The sequence below is a fragment of the Hibiscus syriacus genome, unplaced genomic scaffold, assembly GCF_006381635.1.
Source record: "Hibiscus syriacus cultivar Baekdansim isolate YM2019G1 unplaced genomic scaffold, ASM638163v2 tig00110050_pilon, whole genome shotgun sequence".
NCBI lineage: Eukaryota > Viridiplantae > Streptophyta > Magnoliopsida > Malvales > Malvaceae > Hibiscus > Hibiscus syriacus.
The window spans coordinates 514,596-535,786 of NW_024062576.1; the positions used below are offsets into that span (position 1 = coordinate 514,596).

General features: G+C 29.2%; 2 protein-coding genes across 6 annotated transcripts; one reads left to right on the plus strand and one right to left on the minus strand.

The window, feature by feature from the left end:
- Positions 1-2,988: 2,988 nt before the first annotated feature.
- On the plus strand, positions 2,989-6,316 carry LOC120214040 (WAT1-related protein At5g40240-like). Of its 2 annotated transcripts, XM_039212039.1 has the most exons (7): positions 2,989-3,222; positions 3,298-3,360; positions 3,452-3,568; positions 4,012-4,255; positions 4,336-4,494; positions 4,602-4,753; positions 5,958-6,316. In XM_039212039.1, exons 1-7 carry the CDS (start codon positions 3,005-3,007, stop codon positions 6,088-6,090), a joined length of 1,086 nt encoding a protein of 361 aa, XP_039067970.1. In that variant the 5' UTR covers positions 2,989-3,004; the 3' UTR covers positions 6,091-6,316. The 2 variants fall into 2 exon arrangements, with proteins under 2 accessions (XP_039067970.1, XP_039067969.1); XM_039212038.1 differs by having other exon boundaries at positions 2,989-3,360.
- Positions 6,317-14,831: 8,515 nt separating this feature from the next.
- On the minus strand, positions 14,832-15,656 carry LOC120214015 (snakin-2-like). Of its 4 annotated transcripts, none has more exons than XM_039212023.1 (4): positions 15,512-15,656; positions 15,382-15,420; positions 15,224-15,275; positions 14,832-15,134 (listed from the first exon to the last, which is right to left on the minus strand). In XM_039212023.1, exons 1-4 carry the CDS (start codon positions 15,563-15,565, stop codon positions 14,950-14,952), a joined length of 330 nt encoding a protein of 109 aa, XP_039067954.1. In that variant the 5' UTR covers positions 15,566-15,656; the 3' UTR covers positions 14,832-14,949. The 4 variants fall into 4 exon arrangements, with proteins under 4 accessions (XP_039067954.1, XP_039067953.1, XP_039067955.1 ...); XM_039212022.1 differs by having other exon boundaries at positions 15,373-15,420; XM_039212024.1 differs by having other exon boundaries at positions 15,373-15,393; positions 15,512-15,582.
- Positions 15,657-21,191: the final 5,535 nt, after the last annotated feature.

Genomic DNA, 21,191 nt, shown 5'->3' on the forward strand with positions numbered 1-21,191 from the left:
TACGAAATAACGGAGTTGCGTATTACAAGAATGTCAACGAATGGTTAACATACAGTTGTCCTTCCAATTCGAGGGTAAATTGAGGGAAAAAGTAGTAAGAGCGACTAAAGTATCGCTACTCAATATTTAACCCAAGCCATATATCGAGCTAGTAAATAATACATCAAGTGAACAACATAATCAGTATCATCATAAAATCATGAAACACATCGAGACCTCTTTAGAGACAGAAATAATTAAAATAACCTTAAGTACTAATTACTAGAATAGAGCCACATAATAAATTATCATGAATAACATACTAATAAACCTTTGCATAATATTCTAGATGAGAGAACTAGAAAGATAACAACTAGTGAGGGGTTAACCTCACTTTAGAATGTTGAGCTACACTAGTGTGTAATTAGGCTACCTCAATTGCCCTAGTAGGGCATTGTCATGTTGTGAGGCCTTTGGGCCCTCAGTCATAGATGTATAGTTGTATCAGTCCAATATAACATATATCCTTAGAGTTTGGCTTGACGGTTGCGTGAGACGGAGTCAATGCTTCAGCTGAGCAGGAATTATATCAATGCTATGTGACAATGGGTTCCCTCTCCATGATATACTTGATGGCTATGTGAGACCAGGAGATCATTCAACATCTTAGTGGGAATTTCATTGATGCTATGTGACATTGGGTTCTCTCAGTTAACTTGTGTTTTATGGCTATGTGAGACCAGATACTAGTAGTGTTGCATTCAGATTATGCATAAAAGAGTCAATGTTGCATTCAGATAATGCACAGGAGTATCAATGTAGCATTTAGATAATGTGTAGCAGTTACAATCATTAAGGTTAGAGACAATTTAGAGGTGTACTCATGGCAAGGCCTTTAGCAGAGGATTAAGGGAAGCGTGAGACTCCTATTTCAGTGATGGAACAGTTGAACTTTAAGTAAGTAGTACTTGATTAAGATCATGCATGTACCTACTGCTTAGTGATATGTCTTTAGCATGCTTGTGTTTATGAAACTCATAATGCTGCTCTAGATTAGCGATTATACCATTAGGCTTTGTAAGCTCAACGTTCAGATGTTTTACGTTCGTGGGTCAGTAGCTAGAGTCGATCGTGGAGCACCATCGCGGCAGGACTTCTAGCATCTCCTTCAAAGTATTGTATTGTAGCTTTAGTAGGCATATGTATTCATTGAACCTTACTCATGTACTTGGTTTATCAGACTCTAAGTTTGTAGTATTTTTTATTTTAAACAATATGTCATAGAGCTCTAGTTTATAAAATGTTTTCATAACAATTATTTGTGTTTAGTCTTGATACCATACAATATGTTTTAAAAAATGGTAATGAATAGTTTTTTTAATTAGGGTTGTCTCGACAGTTCATTGTGAAACTTTAGGTCCAAACTTGATTGAAGTCCTTAACTCAAAGAAGACATAGAACCAAACATAAAAAATACAAAAGAAATTGTATCTTAAAATAAAAAAAATAACAAAAAAATATATTTTATTTATTTAAAAATAAAACAATAATACAAAAAATAGATATTAACTCTTTTTGATAAATAATATTCAGATAGTTTCCAAATTTTAAAACAATATAGATATTTTCTAGAATAACTAAATTTAATAATTATATATATGATTAATTTTAAATTTTAAGGAGTCGTGACGGATGACCCTAAAGGTGTATTTGGTTGGGGAATGTGGGATTCTCATGGGAATGAAATCTACATTCCCCTGTTTGGTTGGCCGGAAATGTCATTCCCGGTAATCTTACATTACCAATAGTAGATTTTTTTGGGTATATTATCGGGAATGTCATTAGCTCCCTTTCCTTAGGTATTATTGGATTATCGGCGTTTTGAACTAAAATACCCTTAAAAAAATTTCTTTCAAAAATATTCTTATTATGTCATTGAATAATAAAAATTCTACGAAGGTTAAATTATAAATTTATCCTTAAACTATTTTAGATTTACAAAAAAAAAAATCTATAATTCAAATTTTATATGAAGTTCAGGGGTTAAAATAAAATTTTTCCATTTCATTAAACCTTTTTATATTTTTAATTTTATAAAAAAAATTATATAAATTTTATGAATTTAAATTTTTAAAGAAAATATATAAATATTTTCCAACTTGTTAAAAAAACAAATATATAATAAAGACAATTTGGTCAAATATACATTCTAACAATCTTTTATTCCTTTAACCAAACACAGTAATTTTACATTCCTGCTAAACCAACCAAACACAAAATACAACATTCACAGTAATCTTATTCTTTGGTAATCTTTTATTCCCACTAGTAATCTTACATTCCGTGAACCAAACGCACCCTACTAATATTGAAGAGATTTCGCATATATATATATATATATATATTATAAGAATAATAAATGCATAATAAAATTACAATTCATCGTTTATAAAATGTGAAAAATAATTAATTTAAAATTGACTCCACCTGAAGTCAATATATATTTGATAAGATTTAACTTAAATTTTGTCTAGTAATGTGATTCGATCTGAACGAAATCTAGCCTGAAATTTATCTAAATTTGAATTTATTTGATATTTAATTGATTCAGATTTAAATCGTTTTGATATGAATTGACATTGATCTAAACTGAATTTGACATTAAATCAATCTGAAAACAATTTAAAATGATTTAACTCTGACCTAATTTATTCGGAGTCGAACCATCAAATTAATCTAATCTGATATGTAAAGGTTCAATTTAAACCGGAAAGATTGTTTGATTTCCCTGATCATAACTGTGAGTCTGTGATGGCGAATGTTAGGTGCGATCAAATTAAATCTCAGACTTCTTTGTTTCTTACCTTTCTTCGTGGTGTGTGGGAACTCGTGGTCAAGATTTCCTTTTTCCTCTCTTAATTATGTACAGATTCTTTTATGCTACAAAGTCCAATCCCAGTGTTTAAATATTCCAGAAAAAATATATAATAACAGCATCAAGTGATGTCAACCAGTTCCCAGCAATATGAATGAAAAAGGAGAGTTAAGAGAGATGAAGGTAAAGTCGTTCTTGGTTGAATCGGCGCCATTTGCAGCCATGGTAACCGTGGAGTTCCTGGATGTAGGCTTAACTACCATTAGCAAAGCTGCCATGTCCAAAGGAATGAGCCACTTCGTCTTTGTCGTCTACTCAAATGCTCTGGCTTCCATCATTCTTCTTCCAGCTTCTTTTTTCTTCGCAAGGTTCTTATCTATCTATCAATCAAATGGCTCCATTGTTGAGCTATTAATTTGTGTTGGGATTTCTTGTTCATGCAGGAAAAAGCGACCACCGATTACTTTACCTCTGCTCTGCAAATTTTTCTTCTTAAGTATTGCTGGGTATGCAATTAGATCGAACACAATTCTGTTTAACATTAACAAGTGGGTTTTGATTGCTGAAAGAATTGGGTTATGAATCTGGGTTTTGCAGGATTACTTTGATGCAGAACTGTGTATTCACTGGTGTAAGTTACAGCTCTCCTACCCTTGGTTCTGCTCTTGCCAACTTAATCCCAGCTTTCACTTTCTTGCTTGCTGTTATCTTCAGGTTCCTCTCTTAATCTTGCACAGTCTTAAACTGGGATTTAAACTGGGATTTAAACCTAATTGTATAGACATTTCAATGTCACTTGTTTCTTGTTGTATGTACTAATTTTGAAGCCCATTTAGTTGTTTTTGTTGAGCTGAAGCATCCAATGATGTATGGAAACAATAGTCAACGTTTAACTTTGATCTACTAATTCCTATTGAGTCTAGCGGTAAGGAGCTCACCCTTAAGCAATATCTCGAAAACAAAGGGTCTGATCCGGCTCAAATCAAGATATAATCGGAGCCGAATGTGGTCTAGAGGTTGACCTCTGTTTGGGGTCTAACCTAACTCGACTCAATATAGTTAGAGCTCAATGCGGTCTATCGGATACCCAGGAGTGTTAGACCAATAAGTTCAACTTGATGTCTGCTATATATCAGTTATTCCTTTTAACTTTCTAGGATGGAAAAGCTAGAGTTGAGAAGCTCAAAGAGCCGGATCAAGATCTTGGGCACCTTGGTATCCATTTCTGGAGCACTCATTATAACCCTTTACAAGGGTCCTCCTATACTTTCCCAACCAGTTCAGCCACATTCAGAGCAATCTCCTTCTACCATGTTAATAACAACATCGAACAATTGGGTCATAGGCGGCCTCTTCATGGCTACTGCCGGATTTTCACTTTCGGCTAGCATAATCGGTCAGGTAATCAGCATGCTATTTCATAATCCAGTATGCTTTGGTTTTGGGGTTTAAACTGATACTTTTGTCTACTAAATTTGAAGGCTGCAATTCTAAAAGGATATCCCTCGGAGATAACAATGGTTTCCTTCTATTGCCTCTTTGGGACCATTCAGTGTGCATTGGTTGCTTTGGTTGCTGAAAGAAACCCGAATGCATGGAAATTGAGTCCTGATATTGAACTCATCTCTGTGGTCTACTCGGTAAATAGGCTGCAACTAGAGAAAAGAACTAGTGAAAGGCAATTTCCATATTAGCTTCTTCATTATAGCAAAGCAAAGCTTAGTGACCGAGACCTATTTCTTTTCAGGCTCTATTTGGAAGCGTGGCTACATTCGGTGTGATGGCATGGTGCATACAACGTAAAGGGCCGGTCTTTGTGGCCATGTTCAAGCCCTTAAGTATTGCTATTGCTGCCGTCTTCGGGTTCATTTTCCTTGGAGAAACACTTCATAGAGGAAGGTAAGAATCTCATCATAACATTTTTGTGTTTTTGCAAACTCGGTAAACAAGTCAAGCCGTTGGTGAGACCGGAATATGAACAAATATTATTTTTCTCCACTTTTCCATGAACGAAAATGATTTAGCCTTTAGGTAATAGGCAAAGGTTCACCTTCGTAAACTAATACTTATTTTTTTTTGATAGAATTTGGAGGTCTCATTAAAAACTCCCTTCGTATTCGTTCACATACTAAAAGTATGTTAACGAACATTGGAAGGAAGAAAAGAGTACCTCAGATTTTATTAATATAATACCCGATACAAAAGACACAACGGAATATCCTCTCATGGTGATGTACACCATTACAACAAAAACCTTAACCTCATAAAACCTCATCCAAAGCCACAATCAAATCACCTTACTACTAATTACACCATCAACAGTAGTAATAAAACAACGCGACAGAACATAATACAAAATGAAAGCAACACCTACAACCATATAGACTAAAATAAAACCACAAATGAAGAGACGAGATCTAATGAGACTTGTATTCTTCAGGAGCCCAAGAGTTTGGTTTGAATGAAGGTTCTATCTCATGCACCATGACCTTGAAGAAATTGTCACCCACCTTCAATTCAACCATCGAATCAATTCTCGCATCAGCCTCTGTTAGGACTTGAATTTTAGCCCGATCAAAGGATGATGGAGATTGACAACTTTCGTCGATAGCCAATAAAAGACCCCACTTATCAGCAATGTTCTTGAAAGTATTCCAATTCCATGCGTGAAAAGGAACACCCTCGCAAACTAGCCATACTCGACGACACTCCATTACCAAACTCTCTGACCAAGCTTCGACTATGGAGAACCACTCTGCGAGAATCTTTGATTTGTCGTTCTTTACACTTCTCAATGAAGCATTGTCTTCGAAAATCATTAAAATCGCATTACCAGCAGCTCTCATTAATGTGAAGCCAGTGAGACCCTTCGATTGCATTTGTCTAGCGAGATGACCAATTTTAACAAAGTCCTTGCACCACCCCACTAGACAATTGCTCAACACCTGGAGTTTTTCTTCATCTATAACACCTTCAACTTTATAATGATTCTTACTTATCTCTTTAAGGTTGTCCTGGATTAATATTTGTTTGTTTATCTTAATAATGCAGTCTTGCATGAAGCTATTAACCAAAAAATAGTGCTGATCATATTCCTTTACAGTATTGTAGGAGCAGGCATAATAGTTACGGGGTTTTATGGGGTGATATGGGCACAGTCCAAAGAGGACAAGGATGAAGTGGCCAAGACATCAACCACCCCTCTCTTACATGGGTATGTTCATCAGAATTCTTAGTAGTTGCCAGATATGGGGCCGATCTACTTGCATGTGCATGCTTCTTTCCCAACATCTACGTTAACCCTCGCCCTTGCGTGGATGTTTAAAAACATTTATAAACATAATTTCGCTACATGGGGTTCTGCCCTAACAAGACTTAACTAAGCTATTCGTAGGAGGATCTATCTTGGTAATTAGGGGTGAGTAAAACTTGACTCACTCGAAAAATCAATTTTCTTTTTAATTTTGAGCTATTCGAATTGAGTTATTAAAAAGTTATTTGAGTCAACTAGAATTATCAATTCGGTTTTCGAGTTCGATTCGAGTTGAAATTTTGAGTTACTCAAAAAATCGAAAACTGGAATAAATATTTTGACAGTTTTACGATTTAGTCCATAATTTCATTATTCCTTCAATTCCTCTTCATTTTAAGTCAATTTTTTCAAATTTGAACCACATGCTCTTAAATTATCGTAGAATACGTATATACTTTCAATTCTTTTTTTATAATATTTTTTATTTTTCAATTTAGTCCCTTAATTTTTTCATATTTTTCCTAATTTCTTCAATTCATCTTTTATTTTAGGTCCGTTTTTATAAAATTTAAACCACATGCTCATATATCACAATATAATACATATAACTTCAATTCTTACTTTTTACTAAAAAAAGTACCCACTTTTTTATTTAGTCCTTTAACTTTGCGTTTTACTCAATTTGGTTTTTTGACTAAAATTATTTGCAAATTCTTTCTTCCCATCAATTCTTTGATTCCTTTATACTCTCATCAATATTTTATCCTCAAAATGATTTCTTTAAAATATAATATTAGATTGTATTTGATATATTAAATAACATTATAATATAAAAAGAATATAAAATATATAAATATATCTTATATGTTTAGAGAAACTCAAAATATTAGACAAATCATTGACATAATACTATAAATAATTATAATAAAATTAGTATAGAAATTAGAATAACTCGACTCAGCAAACGTCAACTCGAATAACACGAAATTTTTTAACCCGACTCAATTTAATCGAATGCTCATCCTACTGATAATACTAATACTAGTGTTGGTTCTTATAATCTCTCTGTTTTGCTTCAATGTCAATGGTTTCTTCCTCTTCCGACCTCTTCAGTCTTCTTATCATATTCAAATAAATTTAACAAAAAATTATTTACATATACATTTGAAATGACAGAACTGGTTTTGAAGAAAGAAGAAACATAGGCTTACAAGTTTTCATATCAGATAAACAATCACAAAATCTGACGAACGGTGAATTTAATTTGTGTTGAAAAGTAGGTTAAAGAGGGAAATTCTAGGGGCCGACATATTAATACAAGGCTAAAAAACGGTGTAATCAAAAATTTGAAAAACACTAACAAAATTGGTTTAGCGTGACTGAAAATGTTAATTTATTTGTAATATATTAGGTTGTAACTATTTTAAAATAACTTAAAATTGTGTAACCGAGAAACATATCTTACAGGTTAAAAGCGAAACTGGAAAAATTATCAATGCAATAACGTAATAGGTTACGCGTAAAATGTTATAAATAGTAAAAAATAAGTTGTAAACAATAAATGTTATGAATATTATTAATATTTTAGGTTACGATTAAAATGTTATTAAAGTTTAAGTTAAAGGGTCTTAGACATTACTACTATAAGAAATTAAGTTAAAAGTTAAAAAAAATTATTAATATATATAAGAAATACGATTGTACCTAAAAATGACATGGTTCACTAAGAAGCATGTTACGATTTGGAATGTTAATATTTTTATTAATAAAATGGGTTGCGTCCAAAAATTTAATGGTTCACTAAAAAATAGGTTGTGATATGGAATGTTAATATTTTTATTAATAAAATGGGTTGTGTCCAAAAATATCATGGTTCACTAAAAAAATGTTATGATATGAAATATTAATATTTTAATTAATAAAATAGGTTGCGATATGGAATATTAATCAAATGAGTTTCGTCCAAGAATGTCATGGTTCACTAAGAAATAGGTTGTTATATAAAATGTTAATATTTTTATTAATAAAATTGGTTACGCACAAAAATGTTATGGTTCACTAAGAAAGTAAGTTGTAATTTGGAATGTTAATTTTTTTATTATATTTTTTAAAAAAGTATGGAAACTATTCCAAAAGTATCGATACTTTCGAATTTAAAGAAAAACATGGAAAATGAGGACGCTGCAAAGTATAGATACTTTTAAATTCGAAATTTAAATATCATTTTCTATTTTTTAATTCTAAAGTATCAATACTTTCGAATTTAAAGAAAAACATGGAAAATAAGAATATTGCAAAGTATCGATACTTTTAAATTAGAAAGTTAAAATATCATTTTTCATCTTTATTTTAAATTCGAAAGTATCGATACTTTAAGCAAAAATATCGATGCTTTCGAATTTAAAGAAAACATGGAAAATGAGAAGGATGCAAAGTATAAATATTTTTCCACAAATATTGATACTTTCAATTTTTTTTATAAATATTCATAATATATTAAGCTTTTAACTTATTTTGTTATGCTCGTGATAACGTGGTAGGTAGCTCATTTTTTTTAATGTCAACTGTTTAAGTAATAAGTATGAAACCGTTTATATGCTGCAAAAGTATGACAACATGTTTCTCATGATAACGTAGTAGGTAACACTTTTTTATATCAATCGTTTAAGTTATAAGTACGAAATTGTTTATATTATGCAAGAGAAAGACAAAACATACTGCTCATGATAACGTACTAGATAACGTTTTTTTTAGTGTCAACCGTTTAAATTATAAGTATGAAACCATTTATATTATGTAAAAGTAAGACAAAAGATGTTGCTTATGATAACGTACTAGATAGCGCATTTTTCTTAAATGTTAATCGTTTAAGTTATAAGTATAAATTCATTTATTTTATGTAAAAGTAAGACAAAATATATTTTTCATGATAACATGATAGGTATCATCTTTTTTTATGCAGAAGTATCTCAATTCACTCATAATAAATATTGATAATTCCTCACAAAATATTGATACTTTCGAATTAAAAAATGGAAAATGAGAATGCTGAAAAGTATCAAATTTTTCCAAAAATACAAGAGCATAAATATCGATATAAAAAAATGTCGAACCTCAAAACATATGTATCAATATTTTAACTATCGATCATATTCAACAACTTATTCAATATCTAAAAGTATCAATCATCTTCGTATAAGTGTAGATATTTTATATTTCAATTTTTTCAATTTTTAAAATTATCGATCATTACCGCACAAGTATTAATATTTTAAATTTTGAATTATATTCAACTTTTTAATATTTAAAAGTATCAATAATAATATATTAAGTATCAATATTTAAATTTTTGAATTTTTTTTGCGCAAACTAATTTATTAAAAAATATTAACATTACATTATAGATCGTAATATATTTTCTTAGTGAATCATAACATTCATAGGTGCAACTTATTTTATTAATAAAAATATAACATTACAGATCACAACATATTTCTTAGTGAACCATGACATTATTGGACGCAATTGTATTTCTTATATATATTCATAACATTTTCAGTTTTTAACTTATTTTCTTACCGTGAAAAAATCTAAAGTGCAATCAGCTTAAACTCTGTAATATTTTAGCTGCAACCTATTTATTATTAAAAATATTAAAATTCAATATTACAACATATTTTCTTAGTGAACCATGATTTCTTATGCGTAACTTATTTTATTAATAAAAATATTAACATTATAAATTGTAATTTTTTTGTTAGTAAACCATAGCATTATAAATATTGTACGTAAGCGTATATTCACAATATTAGTGAACCATAACTTTATTTTCCACGTCATTTACAGGTGACATGAATTTTTTATTATTTTTAAATTATCGTGTAATACTTCTATTAAAAAGTTAATTGAAATATTAAAATCAAACAGATCAATAACATTATATCATGTATCTTAAATCGGTGATCAAAGTCTATTAAATCAAAAACAAAAGTGACTATCGTCATAGTTTACCTTAAAAAAATTCCAATAAATTAATCGAAAGATATTTAAAATCTCGAATTGGGGATTTGAGGAAGTGATAGATTGGTCAAATCGGGGAACCGTAATAAATATTGCTGGGAACGAGGGCTTGAAGTTCAAAACAAGACAGGGCTTACTCGAAAATGCAAGCACGCAAACACCAATAACAAAACAATTAATGGATTAAGTAATAATTAATCATTATTTTTTACATAATAATTAATCAATGCTCAAAGGCATAATAACAAAATTACCCCCAATATTTACATAAATGGTCACTTTACTCTTATATCTTTTTAGAGCATTTGAGTGGCATCACATATAGACTTGACACATCCGTATGAAACATTTACAATTACTCAACCAACAATTTACATCCAATCAAAAGATATTTCACTCCAAAATGAAATGTTAGGGCTAAAATGCTCAAAAAAAATATCGAAGACAAAAATTAATATGTATAATACACAAATGACCCTAATTATAGTGCACTATTTTGTTGAGTCTCATGACTATTAAAAATTATAAAATGATCTTTTAACTATAGAGTATGACTTTGTTGATTCTTTCGACTATTAAAAGTTACAAAATAGTCACATAACTACTTATATGTTCCAAATTTTTCTTTTTCCTTTAAAAATTGACAGTCGTCTGAACTAGATGTTGGTATGCTGATTATGATATGATAGTCATTTGAGACTATATTTTATCATATCACTGTCATCATATCATAGTCAGCAGGTTAACGTCCAACTCATATTGTCGTCATTTTTTAAAAAAAATGACAAGTTTGAAATATATGAATAGCTAAGTAACCATTTTATAATTTTTAATAGTCGAGATAAAGTACCACTCAATAGTCGAAAAATCACTTTGTAACTTTTAATAGTCATACGACTTAACAAAGCAACACCTTACAACAAGACAATACCCTATAATTGTAATATCCTTTTGAAAAAGGGGTTTCATTCTTTATTTTTAATTTTCTCTTGTAAATAGTGTGTTTTTAGTTAGTTGAATTTGTAAACATTTTCTTTTAAGAGATTTCTTGTTTACATTCTTTTTATCCTTTTGAAAAAAGGGGTTGGTTTCTAGTTGTCATTGAAAACTAGAGAGTTGTAAAAGATTACTCTTGAGCATAGAAAAAGAAATAATAAATTAGTGAATTTGTTAGAAATCCTTAGTAATAATCTAAGGTAGTGGATGTAAACTTTATTGAGGAAGTTGAACCACTCTAAATACTTGTGCAAATTTTTTATCTTTTCTCTTCATACTCCTAAAATTTTTATTTAGTCAATTCACGTCCTCTTAACACTTTTTTAATTGATCGATAGAACATATAAATCCCAACATAAGGCTATCTTATAATTAATGGGTTTATTTAAATTCATTCTCAAGTTAGCCTGCAAACTCTTAATTAGGAATGGCAACGGGCGGGTTCGGAGCGGGTTTTGCTCGCCCCGTCCCTAAACCCGAAATGAATCTCTATCCTCGACCCCGACTCGATCTTCGTCGGGTTTTTTATCGGGGTATCCCATCGGAGATTTTTTTTGCCCCGTCCCTAAACCCGAACCCGAAAATATTATATATATAATTAATATAAAAAAATATAAAATATTATATATATAATTAATATAAAATATATAAAATATTATATATATATATATATATAATCGGGGCGGGAAGGGGATACCTTGCCCCGTCCCCGAACCGACCCGAAAAAATTTCCGATATCTGACCCAATATCATTCAAATCCGATCCGAACTTGACCGAATTTCGGGTTTCTCCGTCGGGTTTGAGTCATTCTATGATCCCTACTCTTAATCCAGAATTTGGAACGTTAGATAATTAATAAATAAGTTTAATCTAATTTATTTTATTTTAATATAATATTTGTCGAATCCTATATGTAATCGTGAAAATATTGGGTATAAATTTTGAGAAGATCAAAATTTAGGAAAGAGATTTTGGAATTTTACCACGGATAAAATTGATATATTTTCAAGTTTTAATTTTTTTATTAAATTATTTTAAATTATAATTTTAAAAATTAGGATTATATTTTATCACGTCAATATTTATGTTGAGTAAATTGTTGAACTTAATAATTTATGATCAAGATAAAAATGTTAAAAATATATTTTTAAACAATTAATTACATGATTAAAATAGATATGATAATAGAATAATGATTAAATAGATAATTAAATCAATTTAAATAGTTGTGTTCACTGTGTGTATATTATACACTATTAAAAAATTATGAATATATATTATTTTCTAACACTTCGTATCTATTATTAAAAAATTGTGTGAATCCAAATTTTAATGTTAATATTGATCATTATTTTAATTAATTATTGTTAAATAGTATAATAATAAAATTATCCTCAATATTTGCATAAATGGTTATTTTAGAGCATTTTAGCTCCCAATATTTTATTTTAGAGAAAAATACCCTCTAGGTGGAGAAAATTGTTAATTAACTAAGGGTCAACGCTTCTTATAAATGTGACAGGTTCACATGAGATGTCACATCATCAAAAAAGAATTTTAAATATATTTTTATAAGTGTATATACAATTAATTATAATTATAATTTACTCTAAAAATAATATTTTGTTGAAGTGCCATCACACATAGAATTGTCACGTTCGTATAAAATATGTATGGTGCAACTAACAATTTTCATCCAACCAATGAAATGCTAGAGGCTAAAATGCTCAAAAAAAGATCGAGGATAAAGTGACCATTTGTGCAAACGTTTGGGGTAATAACAAATATAGAAACAAAATTAATGGGTACAATACACAAATAAACCTTGATTGTAATGCATTATTTTGTTGAGTCTCATTACTATTAAAAATTACAAAATGATCTTTTGATTATAGAGTGTTACTTTACTGAGCTCACTGACTATTAAAAGTTACAAAATAGTCACATAACTATTTATATGTTCTAAACTTATTATTTTCCTTTAAAAAATTGACGGACTAAACTAGATGTTGGTATGAAGACTTCGATATTTATTTGATATTCTAAAATTATATTTTATCAAATCACAATCAACATGTTAACGTTCAACTTATATTATCATTTTTTTATAATGACAAGTTTGAAATATATAAATAACTAGATGACCATTTAACTTTTAATAGTCGAGAGCAAGTATAACTCAATAGTTAAAAAATCATTTTGTAATTTTTAATAGTCGACGACTTAATAAAACAATACCTTACAACAAGACAATACCCTATATCTAAGAGATCATTTGTATATTTTACCTAAATTAATTAATAAATAAGTTTAATCAATTTATTTTATTTTAATCTAATATTTATCGAATCCGATATATAATAGTGACCATATTAGGTATAAATGTTGAGAAGATCAAGATTTATAAAAGAGATTTTGAAATTTTACTACGGTTCAAATTGATATATTTTTAAATATTAAAATTTTATTAATTATTTTAAATTATAATTTCAAAAATTATGATTATATTATATCACGTTAATATTTATGTTGAGTAAATTGTTAAACTTAATAATTTATGATCAATATAAAAATATTAAAAATATATTTTTAAAAATTAATTACATGATTAAAATAAATATGAGGATAAAATAATGATTAAATAGATAATTAAATCAATTTAAAATAGATGAGTGACTAACTTTAAATCTTTTAGATTTACTAAGCATAAAATTTATTAAATGAATATTAAATCAAATTAAATAATAGTGTTCACAGTGGGTATATTACACACTATTAAAATAATTATGAATACAATTATAAATAGATATTATTTTGTAATATTAAAAAAATTATGAATAAAATTATAAATAGATATTATTTTGTAATATTTCGTATTAATTATTAAAAAAGTGAGAATCCAAATTTTAATGTTAATATTGATTTTTTTCATAATTTTGTTACAACTCTTAAAAATAGATATTATAAATTATAATTTATATTTATCTATATTATTTAAATATTTTATGAGAAAACCATCCCCATAATGCTTGTTACAGAGAAAACGTTTTAGCAGTAGTACTAAATAACGGAGAGGTAAAAGCATTTAATATTGTAAAAACTACTAAGGGGGCGTTTGGATGGGAGAATGTGGGATTCCCCCGGGAATGGAATCCACATTTTCTCGTTTGGTTTGGCCGGTAATGTCATTCCTGGTAATGTTTTATTACCAATAGTGGATTTTTTGGGGTATATTACCGGGAATGTCATTACCTCCCTTCCCTTAGGTATTATAACATTACCGGCGTTTTGGACTAAAATGCCCTTAAATTTTTATTTTTTTTCTTCAAAATATCATTATTCTGTCATTGAATAATAAAAATTCTACGAATGTTAAATTACAAATTTATTCTTAAATTATTTTAGATTTACAAAAAAAAGTCTATAATTAAAATTTTTTATGAAGTTCAGGGGTTAAAATAAAATTTTACCCTTTCATTAAACCTTTTTTTTATATTTTAAATTTTGTAAAAAAATTATATAAATATTATGAATTTAATTTTTTGAAGAAAATATATAAATATTTTACAACTTGTAATATTATACAAATATATAATAAGGATAATTTGGTCAAATATACATTCCAATAATCTTTTATTCTTTTAACCAAACACAGTAATCTTACATTCCTGCTAAACCAACCAAACACCAAATACAACATTCCCAGTAATCCTATTCCCTAGTAATCTTTTATTCCCACTGGTAATCTTACATTCCGTGAACCAAACGCACCCTAAAAGAATAAGTAGGTGAGAGAAAACTACAAATTTTACTATGGAAATGTTACTAAGGGCACTTGGTAACATTTCCATGGGTGGTCATGTCAGTGTAGCAAGATCCGCAAACCTCTCTGTTCCCCGACGTCCCTGGCGGAACGCACTTGCACCTCAAGCAGCAGGTCCCGCACGCCCTGGTACATCTGTTCGGCCTCGAGTGCTGGCTGCATCTTTGCTTGCATAATCCTCCACAATCTGAATTCACCCACCAACATGATAATATTAGTATCACGACAAGAGGAAAATGAGTTATGTGCCGGAAAAAGGAGGCTAAATAGACCCACCAATATCTTTCATGAGCCTCCTGTTTCCACCTCTCACAATCAAGGAATCCACCTAAGCATAGTTCATTCAGACATTTCAGCGAACATATAGAGCACAGAAAGAAAATAAAGCAGAAAATAGACAACACTTTTCTCTATAATATATTTACCTCAGCGACATTGGTTTTATCCTGTTCTGTCTTGTGATCAGATGAGACTTGCATTGAAGAAAATAGTTTATAAAGCGAATATACAACTTAAACCAAGAAAGTAAAACTCCCCAGTCCCCATAACTCAAAAGCTAAGTACCTTTGCAAGGCATAGCAGGAGAACACCTACCGCAAGAAACACTCGGACTGCCATGGCTGCTGTGTACTTTTATTTAATTGAGTTGAGCTTAGCACAGGGTTTCCTTAACATGGGATTGATTTTATAGTGGTCTCGTTCACCGTGACTTTACTTAACTGCCCATTAAAATTTTTTGTTATTACAACAAAATATCTCAGTCGGTCTTAGGATAAGTACCAAGAATGGCTAAGGCTAGAGGTGTGGGCAAGGATCAACATTTGATTTGAATTTAAATTTAATTCTATTTAATAATATCATGGATTTAAAAAAAAATTAAGTTGGAGCGTATAAAATTTAAATTTATGGCAAAAAATTAATCCTAAAAGTAGTATAAGTATCTTTTATATATTTAAAAATAATTATAATATTTTTATTCTTTAATTTATTTTAAAAAGTAAATATATATTTATGTTAAATCGAATAAAATTTTACTTTAAAAATTAGATCTGTTTCAAGTTGATAATTTTCTAAATTCAAACTTGATCAAATATAGATAAAAAAATACTCCATACATTTTAAGTTAAATTAAAAAAAATCAAAATTTAATTTAATTGGATTCGTAATCATTCCTAAGTGTGAGTTTACTTCACTGTTAAGGGTAGGGATTACTCGACAATGTTTAATGAAATCCATATATTCTTTTACTTAATGTAATGCAATGTTAATCATATTTAAGTACACTTTTATGAATAAATATACCATATTTTTTTAGTATATTATTCTCATTAAATACTTGGTTTTCTTATTCAAATTAACGAAGTGTTATGTTACTCGTATTAATGCAGGTTATATTAAAATTCTTAGTATTTTTTATATATTTTAATAATAATATTTAAATATATATTGAATGTAAATATTAAAAAATAAATGAGTCAAGTAAACAAACAGTCACTCAACTATAAGGTGTTGCTTTATTAAGTATTCGACTATTAAAAGTTACAAAATAATTTTCTACCATATAATGTTATTTTATTAAGTCATTTGACTAATAAAAGTTACAAAATAGACACCTCATTATTCATCATGTTTTAAATTCATCATTTTCTATTAGAAAATTGGAGGTTATTTAAACTTGACGTTAACATGGTGACTGAGATATGATAGTCATTTGAGATTCTAGGATAAGATTTTATAATATCGCAATCAACAAGTTAATTTTTAGCTCAGAAAGTTATCAATTTTTAAACGAAAAATGATAAGTTTGAAATATAATGAATAGTCAGTTATTATTTTATAATTTTTAATAGTCAAATGAGCACAAATCAAGCGAACTTGATGATAAGGAAATTGTTGTTATTCATTGAGATCATAGGTTTAAACACCAAGAATATCAGGGTGTGAGTCATTAATGAGAAATGATTGAGAGCTATTTTTGAACAAATATTACATTACATTTACCTTATATTAATAAAAAAAATAGTCAAATAATTTAATAAAATAATATCTTATAATTTAGAATTATTTATGTACTTTATCCAAAATAAATTTAAAACAAAATTTAAGAAAGTAAAAGAGTGGGAGGTGACATGACTATATGAGTAATGAAGGTAGGCAGAGTTTGACTGATGAAATGAAGTCGGGTGTTATTACATACAGCTGTTCGTGCTCTGTACCCCAACAATATCATGTACGTTCTGCATAGCGTTTTATCAGTTTTATTAACAAAATCAATAAAACACTCAATAATAATAAAATTAATATAAATAATAATATTTTTGATAATTTTTTATTGATTTTATTATTTAATTAATAATAAAATCGATAATATTTTTTTAACTTTATATTAAAACTGTAGCAAGTAATCATTTCTTTATTTTATAATTTACCCTACCAAACCTATAATTAAGTGTATCAAATATCATCCAAAAAATCTATCCACATAGATAAAGATACGCCTTATAAGATAGACCTTAATAGACAAGACTTTTTTTTTCTATTTTTTATTTTAAATTAGATTTTATATATTTTTATTTTAAAATTACTTCATCTTAATATTTTAACTTCTTATATTTTTAAATTATTTCACCTTAACATTTAAATTATTCCTTAAATTATTTTTTAATCTCAAATTATTTTAAATTTAATTATAATTTTTAATTTTTTTGTATTTTCAAATTTTATTTTTAAATCATATAATTTGAATATATAAACTTTATGTTTTATCATGTATTATAAACTTTTAATTTTTAAGTTTTTATGTGATTTTTTTAAAAAAATTAATATAAATTAAAAATAAACTAAATATTAATCAGTAAATCGTAAATTAAAAATATAGATACTCAAGTTTGAGAGGTAACCGACTTACGGGTAACCGTCTCTTATAAGCACATTGGTCAAATTTTGTGACCCGAAAATCGAGTACTAAAAAATATAGATGCCCAAATTTGAACAAACTTAGTTATACTAATACTAATAAATATATGGGCGTTATTAAATAAAAAAACCCATTAATTATTTTTTAAGAGTAACTCCTAGATTTGTTAGAAAAAAAACTCTCAAACTATTCACATAAAACTAACTCGTGTCCTACAAAACTCGTAATAATATCACACGTCTTACAAGGCACAAGATACGTCATATATGGATGCACTTTTCACATATCACTATTTAATATTCGTATTATTGACCTCGCGTTACGCAAAATGTGAGATTTACAAGATATCGAACCGTCGTTGTGAAATTTACTGCGAGTGGTATTCTACATACCTTGCGTATTAAAAAAAACATGAGGTATGTTGTTATGTATGTTATATAATATTTGAATATAATATTTTTATTACATAATATTCAATAAAATAACATCAAAACTAAATTGTTATAAATAGACAATACTAATTATAAACATGATTTCTATGTAAAATGTTAAAAACAAAATTGCTTCATGATTCCAAAAACAATAAGCATAACAAATATATAAATTGTTATAGTCTATTTGGCAAAGTTGGTGATGTGAATTACGCGAACAATTGTTTGGACAATTGCAGGCTTCGATTTATTATAGGAAGGTAATGTTATAACGACTCTACGACATTAAGCCTAAAAACATATTCCTCTCCGAATGAATAACTTCTAAATTTATTTTCGCGAGATCAAAAGCTCTCATGATTTGAAGTCCTTCATCCCTTAATTTACCCCTAGAACAAATAAAATAAGGTCATGGACATAAATGACGTTGATATTACCTTTATCGGTTCCTTATACGACATTAACTTGCTTCAAATAATGTAGACCGAACTCTAAATTTATTCCACTAAAATAATTATACATGCCTTATTTATATAAAGCTACATGATTATTAGCAACAGGAAATCTTTCATGAAACATTTTCCCAGCTTGATTCCACTGTATAACACACAAAAAATTTCATATAAAAGTTATGAAAAATGTAATTATGACCCGCAGCTTCACGAAAGCTCTTGCAACTCCATTGCGTGTTGACGAAATCGACAATAAAATTAAAAGCGACATGCACAAGAAATTTTTATAATACTTTTCTCGAAAATAATTCAACAATATTAAAACATATTTTCTTTGTCATTTTGCATTGAAGTAGGTTTAGGAATCCATCCAAAGTGGTCCCAATTTATAATCGTCCTCGCACTCGTCCCGAAGCGAGACATCTATAGAACTCGCGTTACCCAGGACATGAGGTACATTGAAAAGGTGTGACCCTTTAAATCGAATAATATCCAACGTATCAAAAAGCAACTAGCATGACACATGACACGAGGTAGGTTGGATTTGATCAAATAAATGTTACATAATGGACCTCGCTCTATGCAAAACGAGAGGCCATAATTCATATAATAAAGGCATTTATTTTAAAAAGAACACCATAAATTTAATTTATAAAATAGTGTTATTATTTTAAAACATTTTTGAAATGTTTAAGCTTAGAGACATTATCTTTCAATTGAAACTGATATAGACACATGAGAATTGTAAGCGGGGTACACATTGCGTTTAAAATGCTTTAAAACGAAAAGAAATTAAAAACTAACGAACATATTTTTTGTAAATAACTTATAATGGCTTAAACAACTCTAAAAATTATCGTCTTAGACTTCTGATTTTGGTATCGTTGGTGCAGAGAGCAAAGAAAAAAAGCTCAAAATCGTTTTTCAAAAGGTGTTCTTGGTACCATCAGAAGAAGATGCCTTGTGTTCTTGGTACCTTCGGTACAAAATACAAACGAAAAAACTCGATGACGTTTCCATTTGAAGAATCTCACGTCGTGTAGGTTCGTCTTGACCTTAAACAATATTTTGATATATCCAATGTTGTAAAAGCACTTATTGTGCCTATCTTAGCATGGAAGATGAAAATGATGTCACCGGAAGAGAGTGTCTTTTTTAAACTAAAAGTGTTATGAGAATGGATAAATCATTTGTTGTGTTTCTTTAAACGATGCTACTGGAAGAGAGTACCTTTTTAAACTAGAAGTTACCAAAAAGAAGAAGGTTTAACAATGTATTAGTCATCTCTCGAGTCAAACTGCCAGGTCTAATCAGCTACTGTCACGTCGACAATATCTGCAGAACTTGTGTTATGCAAAATGCGAGTTTCAAGCCATATCACTTCAAGAATATATTCATTGCATGCATGTCCCTTCCACATCACATCAAAAATATATTCTACTAAAAAATGACTTTCATTCGAATTCTTATTTCAAACAAGTTTATTTGACGTTTCTCAATTATTACACAGTTTGAAGTCACTATAATTTCACTCATATTTGTTATTCTCTTTGCATGTTCGTAGATATTTTCAAAACATGTCGAGAAGAGGAAGTGTTACTGTTTTGATATATTATGATGGCAAAATGATGTATGATGAATAACTCAGCATCGTCTTTCAGTCTGCACATACTGTGACGATAACGTTGTCGAAGAAATTAACTTATAAGAAGTTGATGAAAGTCAAGAATAATGTTCCACATGATCGCGGGAAAAAACTTGAACCGTTGAAATATCGACTAATAACGTCGTTAGAACCACTAACCTACTCAATATACAACGTTGAGGATGAAGGTAATGTGGACATGATGCTCGATTACCACATGCAATATTCATTAGGAGGGTCACTTGAGCTATATGCAAATCTTTTTGATGTTAAAGATGCTATTGTAGTGTCCCAAATTAGAGACAGTCATATTTTGACTTCGATCCTAATGTTTATAGTCTGACAGCTAATTTACGTAACAACTTGAACTTATTATGTACACAAAGTTGAGGCAATTACTTGGGTGCATCATCGTCTTCGATGCCAAAGCATTCTTGTGTCACTAGCTTAGACTTTGGCCTGAATATGCCATCAACGCAACTTTCAACGTACAATCCATACAGTAGTGGCGTGGTTGTATCATATTCTTAGCGGAAAACGAGGATGCAAGAATATGAAGTGTTTAACTCATTCGACGATTTCTCAACATCTATGGGGAAATATTCTTATATTGGTGATGTCGACTTTGATCTTGGTAGTATGATTCGCGATCGTTTCCACGAGTGGTCTCGTGATCAACGTATAACTGTTACTCATGTTATCACTATAGTCGACGACGTTGAACTATTCCGATTTGAGAGGGATATTTCTGACAAAGAACTGGTAAGGGAGATCGACTTAAAAGGTGATGAGGTAGACC

Excerpts from the sequence above, each read along its gene's own strand:
- LOC120214040 (XM_039212038.1), top strand. The coding sequence starts at position 3,005 with ATGAATGAAAAAGGAGAGTTAAGAGAGATGAAGGTAAAGTCGTTCTTG. Across the intron at positions 3,361-3,451 it reads TTCTTCTTAAGTATTGCTGG|GATTACTTTGATGCAGAACT; the intron begins GTATGCAATTAG and ends TGGGTTTTGCAG. Across the intron at positions 4,754-5,957 it reads GAAACACTTCATAGAGGAAG|TATTGTAGGAGCAGGCATAA; the intron begins GTAAGAATCTCA and ends ATTCCTTTACAG.
- LOC120214015 (XM_039212022.1), bottom strand. The coding sequence starts at position 15,565 with ATGGCAGTCCGAGTGTTTCTTGCGGTAGGTGTTCTCCTGCTATGCCTT. Across the intron at positions 15,421-15,511 it reads TCCTGCTATGCCTTGCAAAG|GTCTCATCTGATCACAAGAC; the intron begins GTACTTAGCTTT and ends TCTTCAATGCAA. Across the intron at positions 15,135-15,223 it reads GAGGCTCATGAAAGATATTG|ATTGTGGAGGATTATGCAAG; the intron begins GTGGGTCTATTT and ends GGGTGAATTCAG.